At 44.7% G+C, this 26257-nt stretch overlaps 1 protein-coding gene across 1 annotated transcript in view; it reads left to right on the top strand.

Moving 5' to 3' along the window:
* Nucleotides 1-463: 463 nt before the first annotated feature.
* The window catches only part of TSPAN19 (tetraspanin 19), a gene marked incomplete at its 3' end in the record, with an annotated part of 75175 nt that continues 49381 nt past the window's right edge, over nucleotides 464-26257 (top strand). Inside the window, exons 1-3 of the mRNA XM_086950164.1 lie at nucleotides 464-630; nucleotides 13256-13359; nucleotides 13442-13514. Of these exons, the coding sequence (XP_086806290.1) occupies nucleotides 13294-13359; nucleotides 13442-13514 (139 nt within the window). The remainder of the gene's footprint in view (nucleotides 631-13255; nucleotides 13360-13441; nucleotides 13515-26257) is intronic.

Consider the following 26257-nt stretch of genomic DNA (forward strand, 5'->3'; position numbering starts at 1 on the left):
GAAAGATACTTATTGCTTATAGTAGATGTGGACTGCAGATATTGACCCTACAGTGGAAGTGTGTTCCCATTTTACTAGCAACTTCTGTAGATTGTGAGGGAATCTTCCTCATTGTTGGCATGTATATCCATGCATTGGTTTGTTTTATATATTACTTGGTGTGTTTCATGTAGCTTGGTTTGGGGTTCCTGTTTAAAACCACCTGTCTGTAAAGTTTTAACACAATGTAATGATAGCCCTCCCCTAAAGGCTCTTGGCTTTTACACATGCTTTTCACAATAAAGAAGTCTAGCCTACTGTCTTTGTCGTACCTTTGCCGATGTTAATCAGGACCTAAGAATGCACCATGTGCCAAAACGTACAGATTCTTGGCTGCAGATATCTACAGTACACACCCTCGAGATGTGTTCAGACCTAACTGTGTTCTACCCAAGGAGGAAGTGTTTGTTGATCTTTGTACTTTGGAACCACTGCAGGCAGGTAGCTGCTGTGTTTACATGACAACACACCGCGCTTCTTAAACGGCTACAATTCAATTAAGAAATGGGTCTCTGGGGAAAAAAAAGTATTCACTGGTTTTCATAAAAGAAGGATCCAACATCTGTAACTCTGAGAGAGCCGCCAATGCCGGTAAGAATTGCAAAGGCTGTTTGATATCTATGACGCGCATTGCCCGTGGAGGCCAGTATAAAGTGAACGTGTGTAGGAGATTTAGACATAGCGCAGAATGTAAACATCCGTACAATGGGCATTTCTCTACATAGCAAGAACCAGATTTAAGATATATTTCGGCGTATTTCTTTCTGAGACTAAAGATAAACCTCATAGCACACCAAGAGGCCGATGCTGTATAAAGATAAACAATTTATGTGATAAGTCATCCGTCTTAATTTGCGTGACAGTTTTTGGATTTTTATATTGCTTTTGTATTCGGTAGTCTCCTAGGGCAAAACAGTCTCCAGGGGTTTGCTCGTGCTGCGAAGCCCTAGCATTTTACTGTGATACTTTAGAAGATAGCTCTGCTGTCCTTCTGCAGGACACACGCCAGGATATGAGTTGTGTCTGTTCACCAAAGGCAGGAACCGTTTATGCAACCACAGGAGGACATCTTATAAAAAATCCTGCTTGTAAAACTCGCCGATGCATAATCTTCCCACTGTAAAGACCCTTGGCAGCAGCAGACGCTAATATGAGATCCCCCAAAGCTTTAGAAAACTCGACCAGAAAGTGTTTTACCTCATTCATGGAGCACATATGCGAATTCCCAACAAGTGAATGAATGTACATTGTCTACTTTATAATCGAAGGTAATTCGTCTGCATTTATGCCTCGATGTCTAACCAAATGACGATTCGCACCACAGTCACACTCTTTAGAACATTGTCTTTAATCTCTACTCCAGGTAAAATGAAGTTCAATTGGAGAAGATCCAGTTCAATTTCCAAGTCTTTTTTGAAGTACCTTAATTTGGGTCTGTCCTAATGCTTGGATTCAATGTATGTGTCATCCCGGACTGCTGACCCCCACAGCTCTTCCTCTGTTTCAGACATTGGTCAGGCATGTTGCATAACGAGATTCTGTCGCTCCGGGTGAACTCCATATTTTATTACTGGTAGCTTATCAGTGACTTTATGGATTGAGCTTGTGTTGATCCTGGGTGGACTCATGCAGGATTGATGGTGCCGAACTATGCCTCCAGGGGAGGGTTCTTCTGTCACCCGAGAGGACGCCTTACAGTATTACTGCTGACCTAACAGTACCGCAGAAAGAACAATTGATGGACAGAATGCAGAACAGTTTCGTACATTTACCCTAGTACAGAAATCTGAGCGTAAATCCATTGTTTTTTGCTCCCCATGCCATTCCAGTTTCAACCCAGCCATATGCAATCAGTCTTGACCCTGATCCCTACAGGAACAGTCCAGCCTTGAACTGTCAGGCCAGGTCCCCCCTGGACTGGAAACAAGCATCCTAGGACCGGTTTCTGGGTTCTACCCCTCATCAGCCAGGATAGCTTGACCCCAGTGACATGGAGAGCACAGGACCAACGTCTGGGGATACCCGTCCCACTTGGAGTGACACATGCAAAAATAACAATTGGACAGAATGCAGAACAATGTCATACATTCACCCCAGTACAGAGATCTGGGTCTAAATCCATTGTTTCTTTGCTCCCCATGCCATTCCAGTTTGAACCCAGCCATATGCAAATCCGTCTAGACCTTGCACCCTATGGGAACAATCAAGCCCTAACTGCCAGGCCAGGTCCTCCATGGACTGGAAACAAGCATCCTGGGACCGGTTTCAGGGTAACACCAAAAGCATGGCAGAGCTGGTCTAGAAAAACAAACAATAGCCCTGGCATACACTCCTGGAAGCATTGGCTGCATATATGAGGAGGGAATCCCCTCTCACACTTAGAGAAACACCTTAGTGAGTGTAACACATAGCCTGGATTACACTCCTTTTTATCCTGCACTACACTCTATTTTAAAAAGGTCCTGAGGAAAGCCAGATTTAGTTTAAGGCACTGGCTGAAACATGTCGACCAACTGATGGATGTAGGAGGTAGTAACTCGCCTCCCTTAAACATCCCCAAGCCTTATTTTAACCGCTGACGGGGGCCCAGTTATTAAAATGTAATTTACCCTCGAGTACTGGGACCCTCGCCAAGCCGTTTTAACTCACACTTCACTTTACACCTCACACTGCACTCTCAGTAAAATACCAGCTCCGCTGTAATCAGGCGTCGCAGCACACCTGGGACACATTAGGTGTCACTGGGTGAGCCCGATGATGAAGCATGCCACCAACCAGGTTAATGGGTGAGGGCTTCATGAACTCACCAACGAGGTGCCCATGACAAATATAATCAGAGTCCTTACAATATTGGTCATATTTAAGCTAGTCTCTTTTGATAACACATACAGCAATAAGACTCATTGAATGTCAAGGCCACAGTACTGTTGCTTTGGGGATTACTTGTGATAAAATAAGAAATTAATACAGTGCATGTGAAACAATCATGGCTCCTGCTCAGCATTCATCTCTGCCTTTAATACATTAACCGCACTGGCAGAAGCAGTGAAGGCACCTTAATCCCTGCAAGGCAGACAGGTAGCTCTAAATAGGGTATTTAGAACTTCATACAAGGCGCATAGGCTAGAGGCTCACCTGACCTGACCAGCTGGCAGGCTGTCCACCACACTTGAAATGCGCCCATTAGTCATTAGAAAGTTGTATTCTTGCACCTTGCTCTCTGTCATAAATACATACTAAATACATAATTAGTAAAAGTGCAGGACATTGTCATAACTGAAATATATGTGTTACCTTCTCCGTGCCTATTTGGGTTATGAGATTTGAACCCATTTTGTATGTTGTAAATATTGCTAACAGTGTTCCCATTAGTTTTCCAAACCCACACCTAGTTAATAATAAGAAATTCTTTATTGGCACGCAATTTTGTTTTCCGATTTCTTCTTACTGAACCTTTATTCTTACCATATAGTAGTAATTTGCCAAAATCCTTTTTTTGCTTTCAGATAGGTTGTGACTTTGAAATGAGTGTACATAAATTGTAACATTTTGTTAAAAATGTTAATCACTCATTAAATGATTCAAATTCAAGTTGTTTCGTATTGAAAAGACCACAGCAATCATTTTGAAGAATTACATTGGTCAAAAATCTACATAGTTTAGGTTAAACAAAATAATTAAAAGTTATTCCTGATAAATCCATCCCACTTATGTAATGATTCCAGAAGTTTTCAGTCATTAAATATATTTTTTTGTACTGCAAATTGTACCTGAATTAATTCATTTTGGAAATCTTCACTGACTTTTTCACTCACATATACTAAAATTGTTAAATGTAGAATATTGCCAGGAATAAGTGAATGAAAACTGAATTTCAGTTTGCTCTGAGCATTCACACTAACATTTATCTGATAAGGATCTGTTTCACCTGCTCACATTGTTGAAGGAATTCTGCTGAGGAACAGAACTATGCTTGGGACCGTTGAACATCAGTATGTGGTGACTGAGCCACCATATTACCTCAGTATCCATAAGCCAGAGTACGACTAGCTATAGTGCCTCACTTGCCCTCCTATCCTTACCAGAATAACAGTTGAATTGGCACCCCAGAGCACAACACTCTTGACCCACTCAAGGATCGTGGTGACAGGACACACCCTTTCGCTCTCTCACTTGTACTTGTCCACAATAGGATAAACAGGAGACACAAAGGAAGTTTGGAATATTAAGTGAAACTATTGTGAAACTGAAATGTGGTATTCATGCCAAAAATAGAAAACAAATGCATACTAAAAATACTGTTATCATGGTTAATAAACCGTTTACTATGAAAAGCCCCGTCATTATATAGGACAAATTAACCTAAACCCCCTCCCCTGCTATGGAAGCTAAATGATTATATATCAAATATCTCTGGGATTAGTGGTGGACCCCGTACCTTAGCATATATAGATGGACGCTCTACATCTCAGCAGACGCAGTGATCTTGTCTCAGACCTCTCATTCCATGTGTTTGTTTTTGGCTCTTATGGTCATCTATATTGCAGGACATGTGTGCACATAAACAGCTTCATTTTTGTGTTATGTCTTGGTGCCAGTACCTGGCCAGAACGAATCACAAGGGACATTGTTGTTTGACCTTGTCTGTGGTGTTCAGACAAATTCCAAGAAAAAGAACTGAGCACAAAAACATATGCAGGTTCCATGTGAAAGCCAGCGCTTCTATATGGTAAAGTGTGCGAATAAAATGAGGACTATAATGTGCACAGTTAGGCTAACATAGGGAAACCTACAATGTGCCATGCCGGAAACAATTGACAACATAGTATGCCAAGTATAACACTTCCTGGCTGAATTTTGTTCAAAGTGATTGTAAGAGAACTGCATGGGCAGTATCCCAATAAGGCCATCTAAAGACAAACATATTGTGCTCTAAATATGTGAGCACCAAAAGACTCATTCTCTCTAAAGTCGATTCACATTCATAAGGTTTTTGAATACAACCCTGATTGGGTTTTGGTATGTTCCCTGCAAACTGGGACCCATTGGGTAGATCTCCCTAGGCCCAAAAGTAAACAATATATATGGTACCCTATTCTGAGAAAATGATAACTTTCGGATAGCTTACATTGTTCTCTCCAATGAGTTATGCTCTATTAGATAGGGAGTGTTAGGAGTCAGACAAAACCTGTCAGATGATTTCTCCTCTGCAAGGGTTTTAAAGGTCAAACCCCATCCTGGTTCCAGGTGAGAGATAATTCACACAATGAGTGGGCATTTATTATGCATGATCATTTGCAATGTAAATGTTTCAGAATAATGATAACTATTATAAATATCTCAGCAGTCATAACTTAAGTCAGAGCCAACATTAGAAAAGTGCCAAACATATTGCATCGCACATTCCTACTTTATAAGTGGAAACTTTGCATCATTTTAATAGGCACTATCAACCATACAGTTACCTGTATTTTCTATCTATCTGTCATGACCTTTAATATGGCATGCCCTGAGTTGTTGCTATCCCTGCAACTTCACCAGGCCCCCCTGAAACACTGTAGTCATACACAACACAATGGAGTAGCGTCACAGCCAGTAGAATCGTCTGCCCACATACTTCACCACCACTCGGTTTTGGCCCACTTCCACTAGGTTACCTACCTTAAGAACCTTCTGGAACCTTTTTGGTGGCCATTTTGAATCAGAAACATTCTTGAATTTTCTAGGTGGCCATTTTGAATCCAGACCCTATGAAAGCCTATAAAAGGCACGTCTGTCTGCCACACCCTGCCTGTGAAGTGGTAACGCAGCACCAGCGGAAGAAAGCCCCTGTTCAGTTGTCAGACTTACCTGCACAATCCTGTCCAGCTTCCTGGAACGACTTCAATCTTGATTGTCCAGTCATCCCAGCTGACAGCATACCAGCATCCCCGGTCGTCACTGATTCTGGCACTGCAAAATCTGCAAAAGAATAGACTCAGATGAGTACAATTCATCCTAAGCTACTCGCACTACCTCCCCAGTGCATGTGTCGGCCATTGTCCGACACTGGGAATATAAATAAAGGCCCCTCTGGTGGCACCAGATGATGTCCTTAATTTTTTCTAGCAGTAGTCTGCTCAGTAAGAACTTCCTGAGCAGTCAGATTTTTTTTTACTGCAATATCGATCAGCTCACATGGCACACTAACTTATTTGTAGTGAAATTGAAAGTAAAATGAGCCAGTAAGCTTGTTTTACTTGTACTGAATCAGTACTCAGAGTGATATCCCAACCCCGAGCACTGATTCTAACTGGAGAGGTATCTTTGAAAAGGGGAGAATCTCACCTTTCCAATGCTACCTCTGCCCAATTGGATCGAATAGGAGAGCGATCCCCAAGCACGGATCCACCCACTACACACCAGGGATGGGGGAGTGGCGTTTTTGGGCAAGGGTTTGTGCTCACTCTTAATTACTTTTTTATTTAAGCCTTTTTGGCAATGATACCTGATCTGCTGCCATGGGGGGAGGCAGAAAGCAAAACAGATACCAGGGAATATTTAATTTAACAGGGTTTTAGGGGTCAATAAATCAATCAATTAAGCATTTATATAGCGCGCTACTCACCCGGAGGGTCTCAAGGCGCTTGGGGGACGGGGGTCTGCTACTGCTCGAAGAGCCAGGTCTTGAGTTGTTTCCTGAAGGAGAGGTGGTCTTGGGTCAGGCGGAGGTGGATGGGGAGGGAGTTCCACGTCTTGGCAGCCAGGTAGGAGAAGGATCTTCCTCCCGTTGTGGCTCTTCGGATGCGGGGAACGGCGGCGAGGGCGTGGTTGGTCGAACGTAGCTGGCGGGTGGGAGTGTAGAAGGTCAGGCGGTCGTTGAGGTATCTGGGGTCTTTGTTGTGGAGAGCTTTGTGTGCGTGGGTGAGGAGTCTGAACGTGATTCTCTTGCTGACGGGGAGCCAGTTCAGGTCTCTCAGGTGTCCGGCGATGTGGCTGTGTCGGGGGATGTCGAGGATGAGTCGTGCTGAGGGGTTCTGGATGCGCTGGAGTCTTTTCTGAAGTTTGGCTGTGGTTCCGGCGTAGATGGAGTTGCCGTAGTCCAGTCGGCTGGTGACGAGGGCCTGGGTGACCGTTTTCCTGGTTTCGGTGGTGATCCACCGGAAGATCTTGCTCAGCATGCGTAGGATGTTGAAGCATGACGAGGAGACGGTGTTGACTTGTCTGGTCATTGAGAGGGAGGAGTCCAGGATGAAGCCCAGGTTGCGTGCGTCCGTTGGTTTGGGCGCGCTGCCTAGGGCAGGGGGCTACCAGGAGTCATCCCAGGCAGAGGGTGATGATCCCAGGATGAGGACTTCTGTCTTGTCTGAGTTCAGTTTCAGGCGGCTGTTCCTCATCCATTCAGCTACGTCCTTCATCCCATCATGTAGGTTGGTTCTGGCGGTTGTGGGGTCGTTGGTGAGGGAGAGGATCAGCTGGGTGTTGTCGGCGTAGGAGATGATGTTGAGGTTGTGTTGGCATGCGATGGCTGTGAGGGGGCTCATGTAGACGTTGAAGAGGGTGGGGCTGAGTGATGCTCCTTGTGGTACGCCGCAGATGACTTCGGCGGCCTCGGATCTGAACGGGGGGAGGCGGACTCTCTGGGTTCTTCCGGCGAGGAAGGAGATGATCCACTCCAGTGCCTTCTCCTGGATTCCGACGTTGCTCAGGCACTGCACTAGGGTGCGGTGGCAGACCGTGTTGAACGCTGTGGAGAGTTCCAGGAGGATGAGGGCCGCTGTTTCCCCATTGTCGAGCAGGGCTCGGATGTCGTCGGTGGCTGCGATGAGGGCGGTCTCGGTGCTGTGGTTGGCCCGGAAGCCGGACTGCGAGTGGTCGAGGGATCCATTCGTCTCGAGGAAGGCGGCCAGCTGTCTGTTGACGGTCTTCTCGATGACTTTGGCAGGAAATGGAAGGAGCGAGATGGGGCGGTAGTTTTTGAGGTCGGTGGGGTCCGCTAATGGTTTTCTCAGTAGGGCGCTGAGTTCGGCGTGCTTCCAGCTCTCTGGGAAGGTGGCTGTGTCGAAGGAGGTGTTGATGATGTCCCGGAGGTGGGGTGCGATGGCGGAGTCGGCCTAGTTGAAGACGTGGGGAGGGCAGGGGTCGGTTGGTGATCCTGAGTGGATGGAGTTCATCGTGCGGATGGGGTCTTCGGTGTTGACCGGGGTCCAGGCTCGGTGGTGGTGGGGGGCGTTGGTACGGTCGTGGGGTGTGTCGGCTGTGTGCTGAAACTGAAACTGTTGTGTATGTCTGCGATCTTGCTGTGGAAGAACGAGGCGAGCGAGTTGCAGAGGTCTTGCGAGGGAGTGATGTCATTGTTTCCGGCGATGGGGTTCGATAGCTCTTTGACGATGTTGAAGAGTTCCTTGCTGTTGTGGGCGTTGTTGTCCAGTCGATCCTTGAATGCGCTTTTCTTGGTGGTGTGGATCAGCTGGTGGTGTTTCCGGGTGGCGTGCTTGAGGGTGGTCAGGTTGTCTGTAGTTGGGTCTCTGCGCCAGGCTTTCTCGAGGGCCCGGCAGTTCTTCTTGGATCTCTTGAGTTCGTCGGTGAACCAGAATGCTTTCTTGTTACCGGGTCTGATGGGGGGGGGGGTCTTCAGTGGGGCGAGGTTGTCTGCGCAGTTGGTGATCCACCTTGTGAGGTTGTTGGCGGCTTGGTTGGGGTTCGTTGAGCTGGCGGGAGGGTTATGGCTCAGGGATGTGGTGAGTTGGTCGGTGGTGATCTTGTTCCAGCTTCTGCGGGGAACCTGTTGCGGGTGGTGGTGAGTGGTGGTCCTACTGATGGTGAAGTGGACGCAGCTGTGGTCCGTCCAGTGGAGTCCGGTGGAGTGGCTGAAGGAGATGTGCTTGCTGGAGGAGAAGACGGGATCAAGCATGTGGCGTAGTGTGTGGGGGTGTTCACAAGTTGCTTGAGTCCGAGGTAGTTGAGGTTGTCCAGCAGGGTGGTGGTGTTGGTGTCGTTGTTGTTCTCCAGGTGGAAGTTGAAGTCCCCTAAGAGGATGTAGTCGGCGGAGGGGAGGGCGTGCGGGCTGATGAAGTCTGCGATGTCTTCGCTGAATTGTGCGCGTGGTACCGGTGGTCTGTAGATGAGGGTGCCTCTGAGGGTCGTCTTGGGGTCGGTGTGTATCTGGAAGTGGAGGTGTTCGGCGGCGGTGAGGGTGTCGTCGGAATTTGTCGTGATGCGTATGGTGTTCTTGTGGACGATGGCAATGCCTCCTCCGATCTGGTTGACGTGGTCCCTCCTGGTGATCTTGTACCCATCCGGGATGGCGATGGCGATGTCGGGGGCTGAGGAGGCATTCATCCAGTTTTCCGTGAGGAAGGCGATGTCTGGTGAAGATGTGTCGAGGAGGTTCCAAAGTTCTACGGCGTGTCTGTGGATGGAGCTGGTGTTGAGCAGGATGCACTTCAAGTGGTTCTTGCTGGTGCTCGGCTTGGCGGGTGCGGTGCAGGTTCGGAGGCAGGTGAAGCGGCAGGCTTTGCAGGTGAAGGGTCCGTGGGTGCGTTTCAGGGTGGCTCGGTAGCAGGCAGGATTTCGGCCGGCATTGAGTGCGTTGAGGGTGGCGGCGTCGTAGGTCCGTCGGGTGGTCTTGCATTGGCGGGGGCCAGGGGTCCTGGCGCTGGGCGCGGGCCAGGCACGGACGGGCGCAGACGGGCTTGCCTTTGGCGCGCCTTCGGCGCACAATCGGCGCGTCCGCTGCGCGGACGCACAATCTCCATATAAGGACAAGTGGGAGGGAGGGGCAGCTGGGAGGCGGGAGCGGGGAGGGCACAGAAGAAAAGGGGGCGGGCCGCAATGTACAGCGGTGGGAAGTGGGGAGCGGGGGTCACAGGGAGCAGGGGCTACAAAGTAAACACAAAGGGTACAGGGGCTACAATACCAAACACGAAGCTACACGGAACGTAGGCAGGGGCAAACAGGCAGCAAGTGGGGAGAGATCACTGGCACAGCACTTCTAGGAAAAGCAGCAACGATCAGCAGAGAGCGAGGGAGGGGGCACACAGACAGAGCTGGAGGGCCGTGCGGCGCGGTGGTGTCCTGAGAACAGGTCACACTCACCTGCGCCGCGCGGTCTCCATATAAGGACAAGTGGGAGGAAGCGGGAGCGGGGAGGGCACAGAAGAAAAGGGGGCGGGGCCGCGATGTACGGCGGCGGGAAGCGGGAGCGGGGGTCACAGGGAGCAGGGGCTACAAAGTAAACACAAAGGGTACAGGGGCTACAATACCAAACACGAAGCTACACGGAGCGTAGACAGGGGCAAAACAGGCAGCAAGTGGGGAGAGATCACTGGCACAGCACTTCTAGGAAAAGCGGCAACGATCAGCAGCGAGCGAGGGAGGGGGCACACAGACACAGCTGGAGGGCCGTGCGGCGCGGGGGTGTCCTGAGAACAGGTCGGAGATGCCCAAAAACGGCATGGCTATTCTCCAGCCCCCAAAAAATATGAAAAAGTTTTTTTGCCCCCCTGGGGGCAGATTGGGCAAAAACCTCAATCTGCTCCCTTCTGGGCGTCGGAGGGGTCAGAAAGCCCATTAGACACCAGGTATTATTGATACTATAGGTTTGTGGGGTGGAGGCTACCCAGCATGGGAATGACCTTGCCCCTACCCCAAATACATTTGGAAACAGTCTTTCTGGCCCCCTGGGGGCGCTGATGAGGTAATTATCCCCAATCTGCAGAAAACCCACTAGATGGCAAGGAATTAAAAAAAATATATATGGGGTTGGGGCTGCCCACCTTGACCTGGCAATGCACCCTCCCCAACTAAATAGAGCAACAGTCTTACTGCTCCCTTTGAGAGGCAGAGTTTGATAATTTTCCCTGATTTGCTTCCCAGGGGGCAGAAAGCCCACTAGAAGCCAGGGATTTATTTTTTAAATGTAGGGGTGGAGGCTGCCCAGCATGGGCATGGCTATGCCCCCAACTCAAGTAAATGGGCCAATAGTCTGTTTGTCCCCCTGTAGGGCAGATTGGGGAAATTACCCCTGACCTGTCCCCGTGGTGGCAGAAAGCCCACTAGACCCCATGGAAAGGTTTTTTAATTTTAATATAGGGGTGATGGCCATGCCCCCTCCCCCAACTAAATGAACCAGCAGTCTTTCTGAACCCCTGGTGGGCAGATTGAGGTAATTCTCCTAATATGCCCCCTAGGGGGAATTAAAAAAAATATATATATAGGGTTGGGGGCTGCCCACATGGGCATTGCCATAACCCCACCCCAAAATAAATGGGACATCAGTCTCTCTGACCCACTGGGGGCACATTGTAGTAATTACCCCATCTGTCCCCCTGGGGGGCAGAACGCCCACTAAATGCCAGGGAGTTTTACTAAAAAAAATATAGGGGTGAGGCTGCCCTGCATGGAATGGCCATGCCCACCCAGGTAAATGGGGCAACAGTCTTTCTGCCCCCCAGGGGGCAGAAGGGGAAATTACCCCAGATCTGCCTCCGGGGGAGGAGGGTGGTAGAAAGTCCACTGTATGACAGTAATATATATTTTTAATAAAATAATGGGCTGGGTCTTTCCCATCCTAACATCAAGCCTCGCCTTCACCCCAAGAACCTCAGCTCACCTCCCAGGGTCTCAACATCTGCTGACTGGGGCCCTGGCAGGTAGCCTCTTGGTGCTACAGACCGATTATCTTGTTGCCATTGGATTCAAGCTAGCCTGGCTACCCAGAAACCGGTCCCAGGATGCTTGTTTCCGGTTCAGGTAAGACCTGGCTTGGCAGTTCGGGCTGGACTGTTCCCATGAGGCACAGGGTCAAGACTGATTTGCATATAGCTGGGTCTGAACTGAGGTGGCGAAGTGAGCTAAAGAATGATGATGGAATCAACCCAGATCTGTCACTGGGGGTGAGTGTCTGAAAAGTTTCAGCGCTCCATCCATCATCTCCTTGTGTTTGCTTTGTTCACCCTAAGTTGGCAGAATATGCACAGATGTGGGGCCCTTGCCACTGGATTCAAGCTAGCCTAGCTGATGAAGGGTGTTACACAGAAACCGGTCCCAGGATGCTTGTTTCCGGTTCAGGGAAGACCTGGCTTGGCAGTTTGGACTGGACTGTTCCCATGACGCACAAGGTCAAGACTGATTTGCATATAGCTGGGTCTGATCTGAGGTGGCAAAGTGAGCTAAAGAATGATGATGGATTCAACCCAGATCTGTGACTGGGTGAGTGTCTGAAAAGTTTCAGCGCTCCGTCCATCATCTCCTTGTGTTTGCTTATCTTGTTGGCATGGCATGGCCTGTCACATCTGCTAGAGGATCCAGGCTCCACTGATAGAGGCGATTTGTTCATGCTGTGGGGTTGTCAATTTCCTCTGGGCCTCAGGGCCTTTTCTCCTCCAAAGTGGGCCTCCCAGTACTCTGTTTGCCGACAGCTCTCCCTTAGTGAGTACTAATCTTGTCTGGTTGCTTCCTGGCCTGCTCCCTATGGAGAGCACCTTACTTTCTTTCATTGACTGGGACTCTTTGCGTTGCTACTAGTTGGCTCTCTCCACCACCATAGTCTCACTTTGGGAAGGCGGTCTGCCCCTTTCTCAACTAGCACAGCCCTCCCTGCCAGTGGCCAACCGGTGTTGGGCAGAAGTGATTCCGCCAAACATCATAATGAGCCCCTACATAGGGCAATGGCCATCTAATTATTTGGTTTGGATTTATTCCTAATTTAAAACTTGAATTCGTTTCTGAACCCCAATATAGACTAATCAGTGGAAGTCGGTGACTGAGCTATTCCTAGTGTTTCTTTCATAAAACCTAGGCCGTCCAAAACAAACGTGAACAAAGTCATACTGGACAGACTCATCAATGTGCAGCATAGTAATAAATCAGCCCTCATAAATATAGGGTCAAACAAGTGTTTTTGCTAAGCAGTATATAATGGGGAAAATCAAAAATTATAACTTTCTCTATTCTTGCCCATCTTACGTGCAAATTGTGCTTTAGCAGATCAGCCAGCAGTTTCGTTCCCCAAACGAGGTAAGCCCTACCTTAAGGCAACCTTAAGGCTACATACAATGCCCTCCTATGGACAGGTACTATTTATTCCAGCTGATGTTTGAATGAACAATGACCATTACCTAGCACCTTGTGCTGCATCCTTTTCTTATTACACTGTCCGTTTTAATTATATATTGGCAGTTAAATCAGATAGCTGACTGTTATTTTTATCTTTTCTATTTTTTTTCCATTGCAGATATTTTCAAAGTATACCAAAAACAGCAACATAGAACGATGAAAATACAAGATAAAATAACAATCCTGAGATATCTGTTTAATCTCTTAAACGGAGTATTTCTGGTAAGCAATTCCACAACCTGTTCTTGAATCAAAGCTTTAAAAGAGGTAAAGTAATGATATTGCCCTTGTTTACTTCTTGTAGCTTCTGGGTCTCATACTTCTTGGATGTGGCCTGTGGATTTTATATGACCAGAATAACTTTTTCACAGCTTTGGGTAAGTATATGTGTGACCTCACATGTTTATTTTAAATATTGGATTAGAAATGGAGGTAATACTAAGAGGCAATCGCCTTTTCGGTGGATATTGGTGTAAAGTTAGCCTACAGGGCACTCACTGTGGATTAATAATCAGAAATGGAGGAAAATCCAGAGATTTGGAAAAGAAAAATGGTACTGTGCTACACCACCTCAAAAGAGATCAGATACCACTTGAGCAAGATGTGACACTCCTCTGGAGTGAAGAGCACTCGCATGGTGTTTCGATTATAAAGATGGGAACCCTGTTATCGCGTTGAAGCTCCCTGTTTATTTCTCAGACACTCTTTATAAACATTTCGTAAAAAAGCATTGAACTGCTTGCCTCTCTTCTTAACTGTGGACATTGCACATACGCACATGTGGAGCACATCCGTACATCTGTGGCAGAATATTCCTCCAATGCGAGTTGAAAATGTACCCTCTGGCGTCTTATCAAAAGTACACTTCAATACACAAGAAATACTGGAGTATGTAAATACTCAAACAATGAGAATATTCATCTCTTTTTATACGTTTGCTTTTTCCTTGTTAGGTAAAAATTCAATCGAAGTGCAGTGAATTTGTACATAGACATTAGCCAATACTTGGTTCTTTTCCTTTCCTTATCACGGCTTTAGCAGGTGGTATGTGTCTGTAAGTAATAGTACAGTCAGAAACATGAAGACAAACCATATGTATTCACATCCTATTTTAGTAATGTCTGGATACATTCAGCCTAATGATAATGACCAATGTGAGTGGGCGTTGAAGTTCGTATCCATAACGGAGTGACATCTTAAGAGATCATACAGACATTCTCTGGTGATTGCATAGTAGTTAGTAGAATACCTTAGAACCATGCTGGCACCATTGAAAAGTTCCACGAGGTATATAGCGAAAGCACAGTCAATTGTGTAATCAGCTAAAAAAAAATGTGTTTATTCTGCGTACCCCAAAAAAATAGTGATCAATCTCCCCTACGGGATTCATAGAGAGTGTTAATTAAAAAATAGAAAATAAAAAGTAATACAGGATAGTACTTTCGGTAAAAGCTGAATAGAAATATCTTTGTCAGATAGAGTCCTCAAATATTTTAATAGGCACCAAATATATACAGAATAAATTGCATGACGTTTGCAACATGTTGTAAGGAGAACAAATATCACATGATATATGGGCTAGTTAATGTAAGTTAAACGGGGGATTGCCTGGATAGTCTAATGATGGTTATAGAGAGAGAAGGTCTATATGGTTCTACATTTTAGTAAAAATATTTCTACTGATTCACATTGTCTGAACAGTAGTTTGTTATAAAGAGGGATAGGTAACGGTAGAAGTAAATTATTTATGCGTTGGTCACTTAGAGAAGTGCCAATAAGAAAAACCATTTGAGATTACAATTGACTTTCCTTTATAATAATACTTTGCGTAATTGGCTTTTTTTGCTTATGTAGAACCTCGTATATCAGTACAATGGTGCATCTTATGCTCTAGATAAAAATAAAGCCTGCCCTTGTTTAAGTGATGTAGACTGTTATGAAGTCCATATAGCAAAACGTTAAGCTGTAAGGTAGAAATAGGGGTACAGTATTAAATATTAGAAGCTTAAATGTGTGCGCCAGGATGTGCAAGTAATTGATGTTGTCCAATAAATGACAAGAAAGATGTTAAGTGCCTGGTTAGGCAGGTGATACAAGTAATAATATCTATAAATGTAAACTTCTTTAAATTAATTGTTATAATGTATATTTAATGTGTATCCTCAATCATAAATAATAGTGCGTTAAGAATACCAGAGAATGGAGTACAAATTCAAAGTGTTGAAAATCAAGCTCTACCCAAGTTTACATTACTAGTATGTATAGATATTGTTACAGGAGAAACCCAAAAACAAAAGGGAAGCAGTGCCTGAAAGCTGCGTTATAACAAGTGAAGTTAATCCTAAACTATTAACTAAACCAATAATGTAAGCTCCAAGATTACATGCCTGTTCTTTACCACTGTAGGATGGTACCGTTGCATCATTCTAGTTCCAGTGCCTCAAAGACATAGTCAGTTTAAACTAAGTGGCAAATGCCATTTTACTATAGCATGAAACCTGGAACTTGATGTTGTGTTACTGTGTAGAGGGCAGTATCTCCTTATGAAGAACTTATTTGTAAAAATTCTTAAAGATATTCTGCATTTTGATTAAAAACTATAAAAGTTGAGACATGCTGTAACATGCTTTTATCTGTATGGTAGAAAACGTTATTTGTTGCCTACTAGTGAGGTAAGTGCATAATGTGGGGTATCCATTCAGTGAACATGCTGGCAAGTTCATGAGCTCATGGTGGTGGTATAGTTTCTTAATTTGCATGCTAATCACAAAGTTTTTGTAGTGCTTTTTCTTTTAGTCTGCTAATATAGGTGTTGAAACTCGGGAGCGGAGATGTGACCTGTCTAGAACAACTAGCTTTGGAACAGGGAGGGCTACGTTTGAATCCTGGCCTTGGTTAAACATTCTGTGATTCTGGGCAAGTAACGTATCGTCCTTTGCATGAAAAAGAAAAGCACATTTTTAAAATAGTCTGGGTTTCTTGAACGCCCTTGGGCCAGGTTTGCACTATATAAAACTTCAATAAAAGAAATTCAGTCAGTGGGATGACCCATGTCCTCATCCTCGACCTACCTTATTCCACACACACTCTATTCAGCGAAATTTAAGTTTTCTATTGCTTCCAGTTGGGTCTTGCTTCGCATTTAGTAGGGTGTGCAGTCTTACCGTGATGGCTGTGTCCTAATGGTGATATTGTGCACAATGAATGCTTAGCTAGGGTCCATCAGGTGTCAGCATTTCAGTCCTTTAACTTAGGGGACTGGTTGTACTTCCCACATTAATGAGCTACCAGCCACAAAGTAAAACCTATGTTTATAACTTAAAAAACAGTAACGTAGTCCCTGTTATAAAATTCCTTTGTAATGGGGAACTTAAATTGTTTGCACTTGTCAGTTGCAAATATACAGGTGCTTCAGTGACTACATTTATAAAACCATTGTTTGTTCTCTGATAAACATTTTGTAAGTAGGAAACATCACATTCCTATTTGTAAGTTCTTATCTGAAAATTCTATTTGTTTTCTTACTGAGAAATGTACTGATTGTTGGATCTTTAGCTAGCAGATTCCATTGTTAAGTCAATACCTTACCAATCTCTGGATTTTACTTAGCAAATAAATTGACAAGTTTAAAAAAAAAAATTTTGCGTCAATGTTGTCATTCTATTTTATTGTTTTATACACAGTTTTTCTTTCCCTGGGACTCTTTTTTAAATATCGGGTGGACAAGCTTGGAAAAATCAGTCAAAAGTAAATTAAACAATCCAAGTAAGGTCAAATAACTTAGTACACCAATTAATCAACATTATAGTGTAATTTCACAATTTAACATCTAGGGCCAGATGTAGGTAGACATTTACTGACCGGTAAATGGCTATTCTAGATGTAGGTAGGCTATTTTACCGATTCGGTAATTTTGAAATGTAGGTGGGACTCTTCTGAGTCCCACAGGCCTTACTGAATCGGTATTTTACCACCCAATCCAATTGGGTGGTAAAATACCGATTACAGGTGTGCATGCACATGTGTGCATGCACACCCATGGCATGTGACAGACGGACATGCCCTTAGGGCATGTCTGTGTGCCACATGTCACACATGCCTTAAATCGGGGTGCTAGCGGGTGTCAAAGTGACACCCCCTGCACCCTTGCAAAATTCGGTATTTACCGAATCGGTAAATACCGATTCGGTAATGCCCATTGATTTCTATGGGCTTCAATGACCATAGGAATCAATGGGCATTACCGAATCGGTATTTACTGATTCGGTAAATACCGATTCTTACAGTATCAGTAATTCAATTACCGATTCTTTCTACATCTCCCACCTTCTATTTTACAGATTCATAAATACCGAATTGGTAAAATTCGGTATTTATGAATCGGTAAAATATACTTACCTACATCTGGCCCCTAGTCAGTACACTCCTAATCAGCAGATGTGGTAGATATTCTGCATATTCCTAAGCCTAATGGATATTAAGTAACATTCTATCAGGAGTTTGTAGGAATTTTCCTTGTGTTGCCAGCACATTGGGGAATTTTGATGCACTTCACGAAATGATAGTTGATGTCACTACTGAGATCATGGTTTTGATTAATTGTGACATGTTGGATATCAATTCACATCAGTTAGAGTCTTGGCTGTGCCCCAGGTGATATCCCAGGGCACTTGTTATCATAATTTTCTTTGAAGTAGTTTTCTCTCATTGAAGCCATTATAACGGAGTCATGAAAGAAAAGGTCATTAGTATCCCAGTGTATCGTTGGACTACAAATGTCTATAGGGCTTTTAGTGACAGCATTAAAAGTGATCAAACAAAATGTTACTACTAATCTTGATGTCCAGGACTTATGGGGATAGATGCGTGTATGCTTACAAGAAATTAGTTCCTGTATATAATTTATGGACACTGGAACAAAATGTGTATTCCATTTCATTAACATGCTGAAATCACGAAATAGCCAATAGATTCATGTCCGGCAATGGTATGCACCCAGTCCAAGTAGGGACCCTTCCTTCTAGACAGAGTAAGGGAGTTACACACCCAAGATAACCCCTGCTCACTCCCTTGGTAGCTTGGCACAAGCAGTCATGCTTATCTGAGAGATAAGTGTAAAGCATTTGTACATAAAACACACAGTAACATAGTGAAACCACTACAAATGGACGCCACATCAGTTTAGAAAAAGAACCAACCTTTACCTTAATCAAACAAGACCAAAATGGCAACAATCCAACAAATATAAGCAAAGCTATCACTTTTTTAAGGTTTAAGCAAGTTTGTCCAAAGAACTCCATCCGTGCTTTGATTTGAGCACAAAGTACCTTTGATGTGGCAAAATCCAAGACAAAAAACAGCTGCAGAAGAGGGAAGCATTATAAAAACCGAAGCGATACTGCGATTTTTGATTCCCAAGGGAATGGAGGCGTCATTTCTGCTGCACACAGGAGAAGTGTTGAAACGACGTGTTGAATTCGGAACACGCAGCCTCGGCTCCTTGGCATCACTGGAGACTTGGCGTACAGGTGCGATATGTGGAAAATCAAGGCGTGCTAGGTCGATGTGGTGGTGAAGCAGGCGCTACGTCGATTTTCACAGTTGTGGACAGGTGATGCACTGATGACTTCAGCTGCACAGCAGGGCCACCATTTAAGTCAGAGTGGAAGTCTCGGATGTCAGAGACACAATGCTTTGGGACTTGGGCTGCAGCGATCTCGGAGCCGCGCAAATAGGCAATGCATAGATTTATCGGTTGCAGCGATGCATTGGGTTTTCAACCACACAGGAAGCTTGCAGTGGAAAAAACAGGTGCTGAACGTCGATGCATGGAATTTCAGACCTTGAAGCAGGGGAAACACCTCCAAGGGCCCAGAACTGGAATTTGCACCACTTGGCAGGTCAGAACCCCCAGCAGAGGAGTTCAGGGGAGCTGCAGATGAAGTCATTGATGGCCCTGAGACTTCCAACAGGAAGAAAGCACACACAAGCCCTTGTAGAACCTTTTTTTTCTCAACTTTTTTATTGCATTTTCAAGAGATAAAACAACCAAGCAGGGATTGAGAAGCTCTTGGAGAACCTTGATAAGCAGGATAAGAAAGTACAATACAGTTGCTTTCAATAGGAATCAAACATATCTGCCTTGGTTGTGTAATGATTTGCCAGTTTGACAGTACATTCTTGGGAAATAGGATGGTTCCCTTCGGTGCATTTAAGTTTATGGAATTTGGTGGAAATTTGATGAAATTCTTTGTTTGTATATTTTGCATTCTGAATTCTTTTGAATATTAGCTTTTTTAGCTTTTCTGATAGATGACTTGTATATTCTGCTGTGGTTTTGTAGGTGACGTTTGTCTTGAGTGTTGTTTGTTTTTAGCAAGGTGCGTTGCAACTTTGCAATTTGCGTTTTAAGTTTCTTTAGTTCTTCATTCATCCATTCATTTTCTTTTGGCTTCTAGGGGAATTAGGATGTAAAAAGCTTCCAGTTTCATAGAGTTTTTAACTGAATTTATTGTATCTAGATCTGTGTTGGATGTTAGTTGTGTTTCTAGGTCCTCAAAACTTAGGGGCCGATTATGATCGCGGACGGACTTGCGTCCGTCCGCGATCATTGAGGAGGAGGGGACGTCCGCATGGGCTGCGGAGTCCCCTCCTGTGCGATTAGGATGTGACCGTCAGGGTGGCGGTCACATCCTCTATTTTTAACATTGCGGCGGGTGCGGCTTCAAGCTGCACCCGCGGCAATGTTAAAAATGCACGCATTGCATTTGCATGCAGAAAGAGGCAGGCACCGCGCGGTGCCTGCCGCTTTCTGCATACAAATGCAGGGGGGTACCATAGGTACCCCCCATGTGCACCCCCCACCCCCCCTTCACCTAGGGGGCCCGCAACGGGCCCCCGCAGTGAAGTTACACATGCTTTTCCACGGCGGAAAAGCCGCCGCGGAAAAGCATGTTTGCAAGCACATACTAATCTGGCGGACGGTGTCTGAGAGACACCGTCACCAGATTAGTGCTTTTCCTCCGCGGTTGTAAACCAACCGCGGAGGAAAAGCTGCGGACGGAAACCGGGACCCACCAGCCATCCTAATGTGGCGGTGGGTCTTTGGTGGGTCCGCTGCGGATTTTCCGCATCCTCCGGGCCGGCGGTGGCTTCCGCCGGCCCGGAGGATGCAGAAAATCCGCAATCATAATGAGCCCCTTAGTTTGAGCCAAGGTCATTATGTGCTTGCTGGTAAGTACGCCTTAGGTGTAGAGAGTTGTGATGTCTTGTGTTGGAAAGCTACCAGTTGGTGGTCTGACAACATGACTGGAATAATCCTTTGGAATGTGACTAGTTCTGCATTGGTAAAAAAAATCACATTTAGAATGTGTCCAGCGATGTGGCCCACAAGATAAAGGTTAAAAACCTGGTTGTTCCCCAAAGCTTAGTTGCCATCTGCTGTTGGTAAATTTTTTCTGCCTCACTCAGAGTTTGCTAAGCTCCAGGATGCCAGTTAGGTTGCAGTGCGCTCTACAAATTAAACAAAATAAAATAAATAAATAAATAAATAAATAATGTTAATATTTGTGCCTTCTGTACCACCAGGAAAGTGAACAATTCATAGATTGGATCATGAGGAGCAGTTTTCGAAGTCCTCCCATTTGCGAGCCAAAGATTTAATTTGAAGACTGGTGCTTGGCTGATGTTCTTTCATGGTGTTTTTTCAGCTGGATGACTTTAATTTCCATTTCCTATGTAGCTTATATTGGGGAATGTTAATTGTTCAACAGCAGAGTATAGTTTCTGTGCTGACATTTCAAATCTTGTTGACTGTTCAGGCTAATTCTTCCTAATCATATAGATTTCTTTCAAGATTGTTTGGAACATAGATTTTGTAGATCTAGAGATCGATGATTGAATACTGTGGTCTTTACAATCTTCGGTACACAAGGTAAGTGTAGTTTGGGATTTTTGGAGTAAAAATGGTGGCAGAAGTTGAGCTACACTCTTATTTATGACTAGAGATTGTTGAGAAGGAAGGCTTCTTAGTCAATTAATAAGATAGTTTTAGGGGTGGGAGAGAAGGTGTTAGATACCTTGCCTGCCTTTTTTTGCTTTCTCTCTTTTGCAGTTATGCTGCATTTATTATTGGCTGTGAAAGATGTACAGTCAACCATCTTTAATACTTGAACCTGCTTTCCATTTAGCCTTGTTTTCAGTATTTCTAAAGAAGTGGCAGAAATGATTGTTTTACCTCTTTTCTTTATCTTGTTCTTATCTGAGAAGGCATCATTCATTTCTTACTTGAAAGCTTTATGTAGAGATGTCTACTTGCTTATGTCTTAGTTGGTTACTTAGCTACATGTAGAATGGAAGTGTAGGAGGATTCTATGTGGATCAGTTGAAGAGAGCTATTGATGTTGGACCAGATAAGGAAACATATTCTTGAGATAATTCATGAGGGTCACCCAGGTCAGGGAATGTCGAAGCAAAGAGATAAAGAATCATTCTGGTGGCCTGGAGTTGATAGTGAAGTTGAGGCTCTGGTGAAAGACTGTCAATTTTGCTTGAACAGTGATAAGTCCAAAGTTGTGCGTCAACCTACTTTGGAATGCACAACATTTCCATCAAGACCGTGGGAAAAATTATCTATGGATTTTATTGGACCAGTTAATAAGTTAGGAATGAGAGATAGATTTATTCTTGTCTTAGTTGATTATCATTGTAAGTGGTTTGTGGTGGACACCGTGGGAGAAATCAATACAAATAACGTCATAACATTTCTTGAAAAAACTTTTCTTGAGGAGGGAATACCAGCTAGAATAGTGACTGACAATGAAGTAAAGTTTGTTTCAAGTGAGATGGTGAATTACCTCAGAAGGATGGGTTTTGCTCATGAGAAAGTGGCTCTTTTTAGACCTCAAGCAAATGGTTTGGTAGAAAGAGTTAATCGAATTATAATGGAAAATATACACTTGTCTCTTGCAAATGGATTGTCTTGAAAACAAGAGCTAAGGAGTATGATGTGGATGCATAGAATTACTCCTCATTCTAGTACTGGTATTGCTCCTTTTGTGTCTCTCAAGGGAAGAGAACCAGGAAAAAAAGAATGTCCTGTTTGGTTGTGTAAGGAAGAAAAAGTATGGATTGATCATGAACAATTGTTGAAAAAAGTTGAAGAAGGTCAAGAAAAGATGAAGAGTGTGTACAATTCTAGAAAAGGAGTAAAACAAGTGTTTATTCAAGTGGGTGATTGGGTCGTAGTGCGGAAAAATGAATGGATTCGTAAAGGTGAAAGTAAATATATAGGACCTTTTCAGGTTAAAAATGTAAAATCCAATGTCGTGGTTTTGCAAGATGATACAATTTGGAGTTTTGGAAATGTTTGTAAAGTGTGTATGCCACAGAACTTTACTTAGGAAATATCTGTGAATATTAGATATAGATTCTTAATGTTTCTTTTTATATTTTAGTAAACAAACTAGTTATTAGTTTTTTGTTTGTTGTTTATTCTTACTTTATTTTATTATATATATATATATATTATGTGTTGCATTGTATAAAAGGGAGATATGTAGAGGTGTCTACTTGCTTATGTCATAGCTTGGTTACTTAGCTACATGTAGAATGGAAGTGTAGGAGGATTCTATGTGGATCAGTTGAAGAGAGCTATTGATATTGGAGGAGCTGCTCTCTGCTGGGATGCTGTTCAATCAATAAACTACATGAAACCTACAAAGAAACCTGTGAAGGTTCTTCTTTTCACTTTGTTCACCGGAGAAGGTTGGGCTTCATATAACTGCCAAGAGTCACATATTTTTCTCTATTTGCACTGACATCAGGGGGAGCATGATATTGAAGGTGGTGGAAGAAGCTGGGACTCTAGTGGCATGATTGGTTGCTCTGAATCTGCAATCTTCATCAGTTGACCTGGTTTAGGTTGACTAGTGAGCAATTTGCAATCTCTCAATGATAAAAAGTAGCCACAATGATGGATTACCATCTGCTGAGAAAAGTGCACTTTCTCCATAGTCTGCATCAATTGGAGTTGGATTGGTGAGACCCCAAGATGTAGTGGTGGTGGTGTGGCTCATGCATGTATGAGTTTCCACTTTGGGTGCGGGTGACTTAGTTGTTGTTGCTGTAACGCTTGTTATTTATGAAAGGTTGCCCTGCACAGTATTGAATTTCCTGTGGTGCCCTGGCCCTTACAAATCCCCTGCTTACTAGGGTCAGAGTGTGTTGATTTCATGAAAATGATCGACTCTGGGAGGGGCCCGCCTCATTTTGGCTCCCATCCTGATTATTTAGGCAATGTCAGGACTTATTTTATCCTGTATGTCTCCATTGTATCAGTATTCCTTAATGAGTACAGCGTATTGAAGATTTAATGCCTGGTAAACACTGATCAGAACAAATGCTTCAAGATTATGCTCTAATACAGGCTGGTACCACCTTCCACCATGTAACTTGCTACCTTTGGAGAAGTGTGGCTCAGGGGTTAGAGGCGGCAGACCTGGAGCTTGAGTTCGGCCCTGGACCAGGGTTCAATTCCCCGCCTCGGCGGGTCTTGGGCTCAATAATTCCACGGACTCGATAATTCTCGCTCCGGTGCCTTCTCGACTCACGGGTTCACACTCTGCGACTTTGGGCAATAGCTTGCTTAATCTCCACATCGGCCCCTCGCGGTGGGATGCCTGGCTTTCACCTTGTGGATACCCTGCCAGGGTTATCTTACAGGGGAATACCAGGACGGGTTCCCTAAGCAAGCGCGGAGATGCCCCAGGGTAAGTCATGCGCTATATAAGCTTCATACACTTACACACACACACACACACACACACACACACACACACACACACTTTCCGTTTAGGAAACTGAATAAGCCAGTGCCTGCCCCCAGTGGGCCCTTCACCATTTCAAATGCTTACCTGATTGATTCCTAGCTGGTCAGTAGGAAAGGTGAGCTGGAATTGGGGAGCTAGCAAAGCTGAACAGTGGGAAGGTGGGGTAACAGTACACCAGTATCTTGGTGCTTATTCGTCTGTTGGAGGATGTTTACCAAATGCTGCACTGAGTCCCCTTACCGGTCACCTACATTTGTCTTTCTTTGTTTGTTGAGGTAGTCTAGGGGATGTGTTTTTGTTCCACACTGCTTCTGATCAGAGTAGAGGGTGCTGAGGTGGAGCAAACAGAAAGTGAAAGAGGAACGTCAGGTATCCCAGAATTTCTTCTTTGTAATGAGAGACAGAAAGTCTCTGGATAAGGTAAGAGGTCCTAAAATTCCTTGGTGTGGAAAAGGAAAGTGCAAGGGCTTCCTCGACTTTGGGTGGTGGTGTTTACAACAACTTTCAACCACCAAAATTTGACCATAAATACTTCTGGAGCTTATGGTCCTTCTTGAATTCAACTCTGAGTCAGTACCATGACAAATAGCAGTGGGACCCCAGAAGCTCACCCAGACCTTTCTCTGTTCATGGACAATTAGGCACCTGTACATTAAGGGGCCGATTATGATTGCGGTTTTTCCGCATCCTCGGGGCCGACGTAAGCCACGCCGGCCCAGAGGATGCGGAAAAACCGCAGCGGACTGACCAAGGACCCACCGCCACATTAGAATGGCTGGTGGGTCCTGGTTTCCGTCTGCAGCTTTTCCGCCGCGGTCGGCTTACAACCGCGGCGGAAAAGCTCTGATGTGGTGACGGTTTCTCTCAGACACCGTCCGCCATATCAGGATGGGCTTTAAAAAGTGCTTTTCCGCGGTGGGTTTTCCGCCGTGGAAAAGCATACGGATCTTCACTGCGGGGGCCCGTTGCGGGCCCCCTAGGTGAAGGGGGGGTGGGGGGTGCACATGGGGGTACCTATGGTACCCCCCTGCATTTGCATGCAGAAAGCCGCAGGCACCGCGCGGTGCCTGCCTCTTTCTGCATGCAAATGCAATGCGTGCATTTTTAACATTGCCGCGGGTGCATCTTGAAGCTGCACCCGCTGCAATGTTAAAAATAGAGGATGTGACCGCCAGGGTGGCGGTCACATCCTAATTGCACAGGAGGGAACTCCGCATGCCATGCGGAGGTTCCCTCCTGCTCTGGGGTCGCGGACGGACGCAAGTCCGTCCGCGATCCTAATCGACCCCTAAGTGTAGTTATGTTAATGATAGACACCAATGAGAAATAGCCACCTCCTGATCATTGAACCCTTTAAAACTAAGGTAGCATTTGATCACCCCAGCAAAGAAAAAATTGATGTAAAAGTGAAACTATATAACTACAGATTAGATTATAGTAAATAATGTGCAGTAAATTTGCTAATATATCCAACCCCCTACCGCCCCCACTCTTAGAAAAGCCAATTTGACTCAATAAAATAAGAAACAAAAATACAAGAGATGCAGAAAGTGCAGTGAATAGCAACAAACAGATGATAAGAAGACAACCGTCAAAGATTGAAAAGAACGACCTGACAATCTAAAAGAGTTGAGGAGATTGAAAGACAGCTACTTGGGAGAGTGCCAAAGTCTATCATGGCAAGTACTAAAAGATAGTTAAACTTCACAACAAAGGCAGCAAGAACAGGTATGTCAAAACAATAATAATGGACCAGGAGGAATTAAAAAAATATTTTTAATACTTGCAGATGCGTTAATCACTCAAGAAACATTGTTACAAAGGATATTCATGATTAACAAAAATGGTCAAAGGCCAGTGAGTCACCCTTTCACATCAGCCAGCATCTCATTATTCATTCAGTGGGTACTGTATTTGTCTCTTTCTCTGTATGGATGGCTTTGTGCCCACTGTTTGTATGTTGTTTGTAGGTTTCTAGTTCCAGTGGCTTGACTGAATGCCTTTTGCCACTGACAGTGAATAAGTGGTTGACAGAAATAAAAGTGGTCCTTTTACCTGTCCACCCCCTGAATGATACTGGTGGTAACTGACTCTGACTGTGCCATGGGCTTTGATGACCAAGCCCAGGGCAGGCGCTATGCTTTAAAAGGTACATGTAATAGGGTACACTTAAAATTGCAGATGACAGATCCTATAAGTCCCTAGTAGATAGTAGTGGCAGGGGGTGCAATCTACCTATACGTCCCTAGTACACAATAGGGCATGGAGATTTAGAGACCCAACAGATTTTC

This window comes from Lissotriton vulgaris, unplaced genomic scaffold, assembly GCF_964263255.1.
Source record: "Lissotriton vulgaris unplaced genomic scaffold, aLisVul1.2 SCAFFOLD_2001, whole genome shotgun sequence".
Taxonomy (NCBI): domain Eukaryota; kingdom Metazoa; phylum Chordata; class Amphibia; order Caudata; family Salamandridae; genus Lissotriton; species Lissotriton vulgaris.